At 41.1% G+C, this 13,821-nt stretch overlaps 2 protein-coding genes across 2 annotated transcripts; one reads left to right on the top strand and one right to left on the bottom strand.

Moving 5' to 3' along the window:
- Nucleotides 1-2,148: 2,148 nt before the first annotated feature.
- TRAPPC3L (trafficking protein particle complex subunit 3L) lies at nucleotides 2,149-6,642 on the bottom strand (the record flags this gene model as incomplete). The annotated part of the gene is made up of 3 exons (XM_079939605.1): nucleotides 2,149-2,268; nucleotides 5,395-5,580; nucleotides 6,556-6,642. The coding sequence occupies 3 exons, from the start codon at nucleotides 6,640-6,642 to the stop codon at nucleotides 2,149-2,151; spliced, it is 393 nt and encodes a 130-aa protein (XP_079795731.1).
- Nucleotides 6,643-7,770: 1,128 nt separating this feature from the next.
- CALHM5 (calcium homeostasis modulator family member 5) lies at nucleotides 7,771-13,286 on the top strand. Its single transcript, XM_079939255.1, has 2 exons — nucleotides 7,771-8,332; nucleotides 11,801-13,286. Exons 1-2 carry the CDS (start codon nucleotides 7,793-7,795, stop codon nucleotides 12,206-12,208), a joined length of 948 nt encoding a protein of 315 aa, XP_079795381.1. The 5' UTR covers nucleotides 7,771-7,792; the 3' UTR covers nucleotides 12,209-13,286.
- Nucleotides 13,287-13,821: the final 535 nt, after the last annotated feature.

Genomic DNA, 13,821 nt, shown 5'->3' on the forward strand with positions numbered 1-13,821 from the left:
ATCTTTCATAGCATAAATTCAATGCCAAGAGACTTGCCTCCCTCTCCAGGGTGAGGAAAACAAAAAAGTATGGAGAACAAACCCCATCTTGAAGCAATCACCAGTTCCAACACTCAGCACCACGGAGAGTATCAGATTAGCTGCCTTCGGGGGGTGGGTAATAAAAGGACCGGGAGAAGCAAATTTTGATGTCTGGGTTGGGAAAGAAAGGAGACGAAGGTGTAGAAAAGTAGGAGAATATTCCAAGTCATGGAACATTTTCAAGACAGCTTGTTGAGTGCTAACTTCAGAGGGAGACCCTTAGACATGAATATCTTGGGTTTCTGGAGGGGTGAGTGTACTATAGAGGAGAAAGAGGAAACTGAGCAGAAGATGGAAACATCCCAAAATAAGTTTTGGGGTGGATTGTCGACAAACATCCTTGAAGGCATCCGTTTAAAATCCATGGCTTACGATATCACTTCTGATATCAGATAACATTCTTCTTCCAGATTCCACTCCTGGTCTTCTGTGGCTTTGGTTTGAAAGTCCTTCCATTGATGCTGCAGCTGCCCCAGTGACCTTATTTTGTCCTTAGTACCTACCTCAATGTCCTTTTGAAGAGATAGTTGAGTAGGTGGGAAACAAACAATTTCCCCATAGCCTTCTAAAGTCCAAAAATGTAGAATTTCAGTGGTGGTTGTTTATGTCATTTAAACTTACTGATATAATTTTAGATTTTTTTTTTTTTTGGCATACGCGGGCCTCTCACTGTTGCAGCCTCTCCCGTTGCAGAGCACAGGCTCTGGACGCGCAGGCTCAGTGGCCATGGCTTACGGGCCCACCCGCTCAGCAGCATGTGGGATCTTCCCGGACCGGGGCACGAACTTGTGTCCCCTGCATCGGCAGGTGGACTCTCAACCACTGCGCCAACAGGGAAGCCCAATTTTAGATATTTACTACATCCAATCCTCTCATTTTACAGATAAGTGAGAGAGAGACAGACAGAGACAGAGATAGAGACACAGACTGACAGAGAGACAGAGATGGAGAGAGGCTGAGAGATGATGTGCCTTGCCCAGGATTAGCCACTAGTCAGGATCAGCTGAAGCCACTAGAAACAGAACTGGGACTGTATCTTCAGGATCCTTGAGACCTAGTTGAGGTCTACCACTACCTTATTACTTACACCAGTTTTAACTGATGGTGCCACCCTAATTGGTACTTTTACTTATAATTTGAGTTCTCTGCAGAGCCTAGTAGATTCTGGACTGCTATATGCTTATGGTCTGGTAAAGATGATCATTTATTTAATCCAGTACATTTTGAATTTTAAAAATGTTCTGGTCACAAACAAAATACACTTTGTACAATTTTTAGGAGATAAAAATGATACTAAAGTTTCTAACTGAATAAGCTTTGGGATAAGAAAGTATTCTCAAAGAACATTCTTTACCTTTCATTTTATTTCCTGGCCTGACCATCAGTAATATTTCCTGAGAAAAGGAAGGAATTTGGTTATTACCAGCTATCTAAAAATTAAATGAATTAAAATTAAATGCTATTTTAAAATATTTCAGAATTAGCATTCAAATAAATAGCTTGCCTTGATGATTACAAGTCAAGAGTAGCTTCAGGAGGCCGAAGCTATAAGCCAAGCCTATATACGAGAAAAGTCATATCTACAGCTTCTCAAAAATATGGAAAATTGTTACAAATGGTACTGTTCCTATAGAGAATGCAATATACAGTATCTAGAAACTGTCTTTATATAGTGACATTGATATTGTATAATTTCATCCCATTTTTCCAGTAAGAAGGGATAAATACACCAACTGTGTAGGTCATATACTTTTTTTTCACCATAAGAAAATGAAAAAAAACAGACTCTCTTAGGATGGATTATGTAATATGTAGAATTCATGCTTACTATTTTACAAGGAGTTATTTGTATATGAAATCTTGCGGACTCGAGATTGAAAATGTGTGATTTACAAGCAAAGAAAAAAACAGCTTTAAATCTTAGTGCCCTGCATTTCAAATTTCTGGCTGATTTATAAGTCTTTTAAACCCCATGCTATTAAACAATTCAAAACTTCTATGGCTCTATATGTGCAGCTAATATTAACTGCTCAGCCGGCCAGCCTGTGGCATTTTGCATGCTATTCTTCATTTTTTCCGTCTGTATTTTTCCTCATCCAGCATTTTCAGAAATGTCATTCCTATTTCTGTCACACTGTCACCTTTTAGTCTGTTTTGCAAGAATGTAACATCAGCAGCTAAATGAACCTAGGAAAGACAAAAAGAAAAAACAAAGCAAAACAGGCCTGAGTCATTCAGGTTTAAAAAAAAACAACCTCTAATTTTTTCTGTCTTTATTTTCAGTTTGATTTACCCCATAAAGAGCTGACTTTCTTTACAAAATGATAAAAAAAGAGCTTTTTCTGTGGATGAAGGGCCCTTTACTGTGCGTCCTCCATTGATGATCTGGCTGTGGTCAGCTCTGTGTGTGAGTCTGCAAAGAGAGGGGTGGTCCAGGACAGGCTCAACCTGCTTGATTCTGGGGCAAGCCCAGGATGTGGGCCCCTTTTTGTTCACAGTGTGGGTCTAAACTAAGGCTCCATCTCAGGAAGAACACAAATTCCCAACTCAAAGATAGCCTTGACTCAATGTGCCTTGCCAAGCAGAACTTCCAAGGATAAATGGCTTCTTAAAATGATTTTTCTCCAATTGACTTGCTATAAATCACTCTGTCATTAGCTCAATAACATAATCACTTGTCCTAACAACATTTAGCAATTACTTATGGCTTTGAGAGCTGTGAAAAAACACCAACTAAATAAATTATAAGTATAAAATTAAAAATTGAAATTATAGACATGGATATTTGATACCCAGGCCTTCATTTCCACAATAAAGCATTTCTCATTTCCCAGACACTGAAGTAAACCCTAGGGCTTGCTTCTCTATTCATTAAAATATACTCACATTGGGCTTCTCTGGTGGCGCTGTGGTTGAGAGTCCGCCTGCCGGTACAGGGAACACGGGTTCATGCCCCGGTCTGGGAGGATCCCACGTGCTGCGGAGCGGCTAGGCCCATGAGCCGTGACCACTAAGCCTGCGCGTCCAGAGCCTGTGCCCCGCAATGGGAGAGGCCACAACAATGAGAGGCCCATGTACCGCAAAAAAAAAAAAAAAAAAAGAAAGAAAAAGAAATATATATGTATATATATATATATATATATATATATATATACTCACATAAGAGCAGCATATTGCTGACCTACCCTCAATAGAGTACCTGTTCAGCTATTTTAAGTCATTGGGATAGATAAGATATAAGCAAAATTACCTAGTAAAAAATACCTAGTAGTTAAATTATGACAAAGACAAAAACGATCTTATGGGGAAAAAATGAGAGTGAATTTAGCTTCCATATTTCAAAGTGCACTGTACATATGAACTACCATATGACCCAGCAATCCCACTATTGGGCATATACACTGAGAAAACCATAATTCAAAAAGAGTCATGTACCACAATGTTCACTGCAGCTCTATTTACAATAGCCAGGACATGGAGGCAACCTAAGTGTCCATCGAAAGACGAATGGATAAAAAAGATGTGACACATATATAAAATGGAATATTACTCAGCCATAAAAAGAAATGAAATTTGAGTTATTTGTAGTGAGGTGATGGACCTGGAGTCTGTCATACAGAGTGAAGTAAGTCAGAAAGAGAAAAACAAATACTGTATGCTAACATATATATATGGAATCTAAAAAAAAAAAAAAAAGGTTCCAAAGAACCTAGGGGCAGGACAGGAATAGAGATGCAGACGTAGAGAATGGACTTGAGGACGTGGGGAGGGGGAAGGGTAAGCTGGGACAAAGTGAGAGAGTGGCATGGACATATATACACTGCCAAAGGTAAAATAGATAGCTAGTGGGAAGCAGCCACATAGCACAGGGAGATCAGCTCAGTGCTTTGGGACCACCTAGAGGGGTGGGATAGGGAGGGTGGGAGGGAGATGCAAGAGGGAGGGGATATGGGGATATATGTATATGTATAGCTGATTATACAGCAGCAACTAACACAACAATGTAAAGCAATTATACTCCAATAAAAATGTTTTTAAAAATACCTAGTAAAAGCAAATAATAAGTGAAAAAACCTGGGTCTAGTAGGCAGTTAATTAATATTTATTGAGTCTTATCTGACTCACTCCCCTCTCTCACTAAGAATTCCCTGGCCAACCAGCCTGCATTTGTTAAACCATAGACTTTGGTGTACCAGCTTATCTGCTCCTGTAGCATGCAAAAACCATGCTTTTGTGATTCTCACCATCCAATAGAAGGATGTACAACGCACTTTGAAATATGGAAGCTAAATTCACTCTCATTTCTTCCCCATAAGATCTTTTTTGTCTTTGTCATACTTTAACTGAAAATCAGTTAAAATATCAAAAAGACTACATTGAAATTGTTTGGATATTTGGGACCATATGATGTCTGATACATATTTGTCATTCAGCACATATAATCAACTGCTACCCATGAAAGCTGGAGACTTCTTTATCCTATTTCAGACCTGATTTTTTTCCCCAATCTATGTGTGAATCACACTGAACTAGTTCAACTTCCTTGTCCCTTGAACAAAATATTATTTTTGTGCCTTTGGGCAAGGTCCTCCTTTTACCTGGAATATTATTTTCCTCTTACCCCAAGACCTTCACCTAACTGCTTTTTGTCTTTCAGATGTCAGCTCAGAGATTCCGTAGGAAAGCTTCCCTGCCCACCTCCCACCCCACTCCACCCCACCCCATCCCAGGTCCTCCCGTGGCCCTAAGTCATTTGACTTCTCTACTGGACAGAAGATTCTTGAAGGGCAATAACTGTGTTTTGTTCATCTGTGTATGCTCCGTGCCTCTTAACAGATGCTGATCACTGTCTTGGTTAAATCAATGAATAATTCAGGTGTGGAAGCCAGCCTCCAAGATGGCCCACAATGACCCCGCCTCCTATCATTCAGGTAGTTCCCTCCAACGTTGTCCCAGAGTTGACAGCACCTGTTGTGATTAGAGCTACAAAGAGACCTATGTGACAAAGAACTTCATGAAGCCTCTAACCGACTGCGAGAAAGGCACTGAAGCCACGTGACTGAGCTTGGAAGTAGATTCCCAGCCTTAGTCAAGCCTTCAGAGACTGCAGCCCTGACCAACCGCTTGACTGCATGTGCATTAAGCTGTGAAAGGCTTTGAATCACAGCCACCTAGCAAAGCTGCTACCAGATTCCTGATCCTCAGAAACTGTGTGAGATAATAAATATTTGTTGTTTTAAGAGGCTGCATTTGGGGGTAGTTACACTGCACTAGATAATGAATATACCTGGCAAAGTAGAGTCTGTGCCTTACCATTTCCAGGGCCCCTCTGATAATCCCACAGAGTAAACTGCAGTAGCACAGAGAAGATCGCCCAGCAGGGAGCTCTTCCACAAACTCCACCAGAGGATTCTTTTCTGGAATCAGCGAAAATTCATTTCTGCTTGAATTGTTACAGGTCACACTTGGTGTAGTTCCCAAGTACATCTTGAAGGCAACCTAGTAAACAGGAAAAAATTTACAAAACTTGGTCTAGAACAAAGAACTGTTAGTAAGGCACCCAAATACCCTTTTCCAGGCACAATGGTTAAGCTCGTGGCGTGTGTAGTCAGAAAGCTTGGGTTCACGCTCAGCTTTGAAATTTACTGACCCTCTGACTTGGACAACCCTTCAACCCTTTTATTTTCATGGAGTATCCTAAAGGACAAGTTTTCTATGGAAATAATATGGTTTATGAAACTTAGAGTTAAGGCATCATTTTTGAAAAAATCTTTTTCAAAAGTGAATATCCTTTAGGAGGGTAAGAAATTAAAATATTACCAATCATCAGCATACTAGCATAATGTTTGTCACATGTGCCTAGTAAAGGATAAGATCCTGAATTAGAAGGGACCCAAGACACACCTGCCACAACAGGAAGGCGACAGAGCAGAGGGCAGAGGGTGCCATGGGAAGATTAAACCCAAGGGTGTGTTTTGGGAAGTGGAGGGAGCCGTAACACCAAGGATGACAGGCCTCTGAGAAGGAACAAGGGTTAGTGGTGGGAGGCACATAAGTGAGTCATAACGCAGCTTCTCAAAAAAGTCTGCTGTTTTAAAGCTGAAAGAATTCTACAATGTAGAGATAGAGGAAGCCTTGGAGACTATTTCTTGCATACCTCCAGTTTCTCAAATGAGTAAACTGGGACTCAGAGAAGTAAAATGACGTGGCTAAGTTTACATTGTAACTTAGTTCCCTGGCTTCCAGTCCAAGGGACTTCCTTGTCACAAAATATACAGGCCTGGAATCTGAAGTTCATTAATGGAAATTTTCAGCTTGACTGTTGTCTTTCAAGTGCCTTAATTAATTTAATTTTAAAATTAAAAGCAGTGTAGGACAGATATGGGGACAATTTCCTTAAATTATTTATAATTAGAAGTACTAGAAGTTTCACCATTCATTCATTCATTCAATAGTACTCATTGAGTACTGTGCCTGTCTAGCACAGTGCCTGGCACACTGTGTAGTGGAGTGTGGAGTTCGATAACTATTTGAAAAACGAATTATTGAGTAAGCATCCATTCTGTGTTTGACATCATATTTATGCCCAGAATACAAAATGTAATAAGATGTAGTTCCTGTTTTATAAGAGCTCACAGTTAAAGAGGAGCTATAGATATTAAAAAAATAACTGCAATACTATAAGCTCTGCAAGAACAATGTTATATATTTGGTAGCAACCCTTGAAATATTCACAGAATAAGAAGCTTCTACCCTGTTTATGAATATTGAGTGAAAGTTTGCCAGGTGGACAAGGTCAGGTGTGTGTGTGTTGTGTGTGGGGGGGGATATTCCAGATAGAAGGAACATGTCAAGGGCATGAAATACCATGATGAGGTTCAGGGGAAGTTGGCATCTATCAATTTGTGGGCAACAGGGAGCCCCAAAGGTGTGAGTAGGCTAGGGAGGAACTGGTTTTCTGTTTTAGAGGGATCTCCTTTATGTCAGCATAGAGGATGGATTTAGGGTTGAGAATGGGGGTGGCCATGAGGTCAAAGGCAGAGATACCAATCAAGAGGTTACTATGAAAGTCTAGGAAAGAAATGATTAGGACCCTTCTCACTTTGTCTTTCATTCAAAACTCAAACTCTCCCTGAACTTTTCCATATAAGTTTCAAATAGCCCAACTCCTAAAATTTGGTTTAAGTCACTAGTCAGTTAAAGAGGATGTAAAATGAATCTTCCAGATCTTAAGTCAAAGTGCAAAAGTCTTAAGCAACAAAAGAAAAATACCATCATGAAACTCTAGGCTAGGAGGCTTGATTCAATGGCTCTCAATCAATTGGCTGAAACCCTATTTCTGCTAATGTTGATTCCTCTGGTTGGAAAATTCCTAGACTATTACTATCTGCAGAGTCGCAATTTCCTTCTGATTCTCAATCCAAGCCACATGGAAATAACACAAAAATGGAGGCTGTTCACTTTGAATTTACTCTAATTCTCAGTGTTTTGGCTCTAGTTTCATGGCCTAATATCCACCAGTAGGAGGCATTATCTGAACACTGTTGGGAAATATTCATTCCTAGGGAATGACATTGTTTCCTTATCTGGCTGAATTCAGTCTGAGAAGGACTGTTGCTTCTAACGAAGAAAGAGCTCCACCCTCGGCCACTGCCACAGCTGCTCTGCCAATAAGTAAGAGCAAAGCGTTTTCCCTTTGTGTATCTCCATCATGGATGCTTTTCAGGGGATTTTAAGATTCATCCTCAACCGGAAAACTGTTATTGGCTACAGCTTTTTGGCTCTGCTGACTGTGGGAGGTGAGCGTCTCTTTTCACTCGTGGCTTTTAAGTGTCCCTGCAGCACTGAGAATGTGGTGTACGGATTGGTTTTCCTTTTTGCTCCTGCCTGGGTGTTACTGATCCTGGGATTCTTTCTGAACAACAGGTCATGGAGACTCTTCACAGGCTGCTGTGTGAATCCCAGGAAAATCTTCCCCAGGGGCCACAGCTGCCGCTTCTTCTATGTCCTCGGTCAGATCACTCTGAGTTCATTGGTGGCTCCAGTAATGTGGCTTTCTGTGGCTTTGCTCAATGGGACGTTTTATGAATGTGCCATGAGTGGGACCAAAAATTCCAGACTCCTGGGGCTGATTTGCAAGGGCAAGCCCAAAGAGTGCTGGGACGAACTTCACAAGGTACCTTGCGGCAAAATCAGCATGACCCATACAGACAACGAAGAACTGAAACTGTCCCTGCAAGCCCAGTCTCAGGTAAGAGAGGACAAACATGACTTTTTTCTTTTTTTCCCCAGAGTGAGCTTGAAGTATTCTCTCTGTACTCTGTTGAGCCAGGGCTGAGTCTGAATCCTCCTAAAACATTTTGAAACTAAATGGAAATTGGAACACGGGGCAGCATTAAGACAATCTGAGGAAAAGCTTTTCAGTGGTTGCTTGGCTAGACATATTGCTGATTGGATTGTTTTTTCCATTTCTGAAAAGAAATCTCCTCTGAGTTATACATATGTAAATACTTATGTATTTTAAGACAATCCCTCTGGGTTGATTTTGTAAATAATGCATGACACTAACTCACAATAGAGTGCTAATGGCAGAGTAATTAGAAGTTACTGGCTTCTATTAATTATTTTTAAACTGGTTTCTCAGAAAAACACACGTATCTATTAAAATACAGCTGAACGAAATGAGATAATACTTTCCAAAGCCGCACATAATACAATGAGTGTAGAGATTCCCTTGCATGATTTCTGGCAACTGCTACCTCTATGTATAAATATTGTCGAGATGGAGGAGAACTTCCTGTATAAAGTGGGGGTTGGCAGTCTCTAAATAGCCTTCAGTGAAACGGGACCATATTCTCCAGGGAGGTTTCGTCCTGTGCTCTGTGCTCTACAGCTAAAAAAGTTCTTACATTATTTTAGAAGCTCAAGATTTGGGGCACTGTTTTATTTAACAGCAGGAAATTGTAGCTTTACCTAACTGACACAAGGAAGTAGCTTGTCATCCTTCCAGGTACGTGAGCACAAATCCAGATGTGAGCCTGGCCCTGGCCTCAGGAAAAGACTGAATTCCTACTTGTGAGGAGTAGGAATGACATTCCCCAAATCAAAACAAGCAATAAGAGTAGATAAATAGATCCACAGTTTGTCAGGAATGCTATTTGTTCAAGAATAAATGTGCTGAAAATAGTGTAATTTTACTTTTTTTCAGCATAGACTTGCCTTTTCAACAACACATCAAGGCAAAATCTTTTTCTAAAATCATACTTTCCAAAACTGGTTGGCGATATAGTCATACTCTTCATAAACTGCTAAGCCTAAAAATGCTCCCCAAACAAAATCTTTTGTTTCATGCATAAAGCGCATCTTAGATAAAAACATGCCAGGCTCCCTTCTTTGGTTGAAGGAAGGTATTAATTACAAATGTTATGATACAATGAGTGATGTATGATTTGTGTCCTCGGGCACCAGGCTCCATTCAGATAGATCCAAACACTTGTCACTGTGTGAACTTTTCTTCTCTAAACAGAGACATAAGGAAATCATGCACATCCTCCCATAGCTTAGCCTGGGCGCGCTGACCTGTTTACTTTTCAGAGGAATGAGAAGGGCCTGGGGCTGATTCCTAGAAGAGGCATAAGAGATGTGGACAAAGGGAGCTGCGTCACAGCAGGTGCTGACTACAGTGCTTCCCACAGGCAGGAGCGACAAAGAGTCCAGACCAACAGCTGGGTGTGCGGCTGGGGGTAAAAGGTGCCACGTCCATGGGTGGAGCAGAGAAATGAATCCAGCTGGGTGGCTTGCTATTCCTCAGGAAGGTAGGGTAGAGCAGTGGCAAGAACTCCGTCTTGGAGTTCACTCTCCTTGGGTTTGAATACTGATTCTACCACTTACCAGCTATGTGGCCCAGAGCTACTGGTTTGACCCCTCAGGGTCCCATTTTCCTCATAGTTTCCTCCTACCTGGGAGGGGTGCCAGGATGTATAGTAGATGATGGACGTAAATGGACATAAAGCTGCTGGCACGGGGTAAGTGTTCTAAACTGACGAGAAAAACGCCAGGGTTTCAGGGAGAAGACTCGTGCAGAATGGGACACTCTTGAGGGCTGGGGTGGGAGCATCCACCATGTCTAGGTAGACCCTGGGTACCATGAATTTGGGAAGAACAGAGGGCTCAGTGCTCAGTGCTCAGCGCTCAGGTGAGAGCGAGTCGAAGGTAAGGTCATGCAGTGGAGGGAGGGGGAGTCTGAAGCTGATCAAACAGTTGACGACACAGCAGCATTGGTTCAGATACTGAGGTGGGATGGCCTACTGGCCTACAGGAGAACCTATGAGGAAAAAGAAAGAGGTTAAAGAAAAGAGGAAGATCTGAGGGAGCTAAGCCCAAGTGACTAAAGTAAATGTGAGGACTTTTCACACGATGGAAGCTGTGCTTCATTTGTTAAATCACATCAGAAAGATATCCTGTGTTCAGTAATGCTTTTACATAGACATGGATACATTTGAAAAGTAGCAGCACATGACAATGGCGGATACTTACTGAGTCACGTGTATGTCTACATCATCTTTTTTTTTTTTTTTTCATCATCTCATTTTAATGCCCCAAATTACCCTCTGAGGTAGGTAAGCCCCACTTTACAACTGAGAATCCTGAGGCATGGAGAATAGCCACAGAAAGGAGAAAGTTGAGATTTAAACCCAACTAGTGGCAACCCAGAATTAACATTCATGTGGGGTCTGGGACCCTGTACAATGACCTCCATAGTCTGGAGTTGGAGTTTGGGAAACACTTGTTTAAAGCATTGGAGCATATTTGTGGTTCTGTTACGGTCTGAATGGGTTCATTTGCAGATTGTTTCTGTGTTCATATAGGCCCATCTGCTGAGAAATAGTAAGGGCCATCTAACTAAAATGTCAAGAGAAACTTTGAAAGAGCTTTGTTAGCTGTCCACATTTGAAATTAATTCCAATTGTGAAAAATATAATTAGAACAACAAAAAGTTTAGAAGATAAGTTGAGCTGCTTAGACTTCTGCTTTTAAAGTTCAGAAAAAAACCCCAGCAGAACCATTTCGTATTCAAAGAGGAATTTGTTTTTTCCAATTACCCAGATTCAGAACCAGCAAATCCTGAAGGTTTGCAATGACTCTATTTTTTTTTTCTTGGCTTTTATGCAGGCTTCCAATTCTTATAGCTTCAGTTTCCTTATTGTGTTACGTTTGTCTCACTTTATCCTGGATAATGAGTGATGATACTTCTGTCAGGGAGGGTCTGCTGTTCTCTGCAAACAATGTAACATGGGAAAAATCAGTCACGGGTCATGAATATGCACGTATCAACGCCTGAAAGCACTCCGCTAAGGAACTGGTCATTTGCTCAAATGAGCGCATTTACTCATGCACAGAATTCTTCCCTCTAATAGCTAGTACTATTTGAGGGCTTGGTTTTCCCAGTTCTTGGATAATCTATATTTTTGCTCATTTCCATTTGCCTACCTTCTGGGTCTTTCTTTGCATACCAGCAATGGTGGGTAGGATGGAGAATAGAGGTTAGGTAAACCCTAACTTTATTTGACTGTAAAAAAAACCTGTCGTTAGTAATTAAGAGGAAGGATTTCAACCGAGGTCTGATATTAAATTAGCCATACACTTCCCAATAACACTACCCCGGCTCCCGGAGAAGTGGCTTTGCTTTGGAGGTCCTCAATATTTCTTTCTTTCTAAGATTCTAGGCTGGTTCCTGATTTGTTCAGCAGCTTTCTTCTCTCTGCTCACTGCTTGTTATGCTCGCTGCCGATCAAAAGTTAGCTACCTTCAGCTGAGTTTTTGGAAGACGTATGCACAAACGGAGAAGGAGTACTTGGAAAATACGCTCCTGGACTATGCCAAAAAGCTGAGTGAGAGGAACCTGAAATGCTTCTTCGAAAACAAGAGGCCAGAGGTCTTCTCCATGCCTACATTTGCGGCCTGGGAGTCTGCTTCAGAGCTGCATTCTTTCCACCCAAACCAGCAACATTACAGCGCCCTCCACAGGGTGGTGGAAGATGGTCTGGAACTTCGCCCTGAGGATGATGAGACTACAATGGTGCTTGTGGATGCTTCTCAAAATGTGCAGCTCACCGACCATCACTGACTCGTGGTGTCTAGACATCTTCCTACTGCATCAACAGCTACCCGAGCGTCTCTGCGTTTTCTCACATTTAGCGTTTCTTTATAAGACAATAACGCAAAGGCAAGCAGCTTTGCAGCTCCCAGCTGCAGACAGTGTCATGTGCTCAAACTGATGCTGAGTGACCGGCCAAGGATGGTGACAGAGGTGCTGCCGCATTTGTCGGGGGTTGGGCTCAGGGGCTTCAAGTTCTAAGATTTTATGATTGACAGTGAGACTCATGCAAGAAGGTCTGCCACTCTGTGTAAATATGGTCATGGCATCCGGGGGTAGCAGTGGTGACTTGGGAGTGAGTGTGGTACTCTTAACAGACTTCTGTACCGTGGGATCTGCAGTGTAGTTGGTAGAAATCCTCACTCAGTAAATCTATCCTACTGCCTTTCAAGGATGTGTGAAATTCTATCATTTGAAATTCATTTCCTTGGAATCTGAAGACACCGGTTCTCAAAATAACACACTAAAAGAATATGATGCATAAAATTCAGAGCTTTTCACATGTTTCCACTATGCACTGAAAGTAGACCCCTACGGTCAGGGCTGTATTATGACTTTTGTGGGCTCTAGGTACTTTTGCCTTCATGAAACCATTTCTACATTAAAAAATACACATACACACAAGCACAAATATACATATATATATTTATGACTATTGATATAGACATATATTAATATTACATGTTAAAACTTTTTTTCAACCTTGAAGTTCATTTATTTCCTGTGACTTTATAAGAAACTAAAAACACTTTTGTGGGCACTTACAGAATGCAAATTTTGCATTCTATTATGTAATATATCCACATTAGTTTAACTATACAGATATATTAATTCCCTCTAAATCTCTGAGTGGGATTGATATTTAAGGGAGAGGCACCATGTTCTATGCTGTGGCTCACATCTTATACCACAGAGAGTCCTTGCCTCCTAGTTGGAGAATCCTGGGGATGAACTCCTTATTACTATGGAACATTATCCCAAATTGGGGAAAGGACCCTATAGGTATAAGACCTGAAAAAACATATCCTTGGGAACTTGGAGGTGCAGAGTCAGGTTGTGTGTGTGTGTGTGTGTGTGTGTGTGTGTGTGTGTGTGTATGTGTAGGTGGGAGAGTGGGAGGTGGGGGCTGTGATGTTGCAATATTTGAAATATTGTTTCGGTTTTAAACATGGTATGTGATAAATGTTTAACAACTGGCTCTCAAAAAAAAAAAAAAACAACCCTGATTTGAAGTGTTTGCCAATTTCTATGATGTAATTTCAAGTTACCAAGGTGATGTCACTGAAAGCAGAGTTAGGAAGAGATGCTAACTATGGGCTCTATGAGCCGGAACTTTCTAAGAAGTTTTTTATAGCTAGTATTTTTTTTTTTGCATTTACTTTGATTCTAGCCAGACCATCTCCCGTGCAACTTCGGTGCATCTGAGTTTCACTGTAATAAAACCTAACCATGGGAAATTAAACTTGGCTCAGTGGCTCCAATTGAGAGATGGAGTCTCTTTCTCTTCTTGATTCTGACCTTAATGAACCAATAGAATGTAGCAGAAGTGAATCTAGATTGCAGAATTGTTGCAGCTTATGCCT

The sequence above is a fragment of the Stenella coeruleoalba genome (assembly GCF_951394435.1).
Source record: "Stenella coeruleoalba genome assembly, chromosome: 12".
In the NCBI taxonomy this organism is placed as follows: domain Eukaryota; kingdom Metazoa; phylum Chordata; class Mammalia; order Artiodactyla; family Delphinidae; genus Stenella; species Stenella coeruleoalba.

Excerpts from the sequence above, each read along its gene's own strand:
- CALHM5 (XM_079939255.1), top strand. The coding sequence starts at position 7,793 with ATGGATGCTTTTCAGGGGATTTTAAGATTCATCCTCAACCGGAAAACT. Across the intron at positions 8,333-11,800 it reads CCCTGCAAGCCCAGTCTCAG|ATTCTAGGCTGGTTCCTGAT; the intron begins GTAAGAGAGGAC and ends TTTCTTTCTAAG.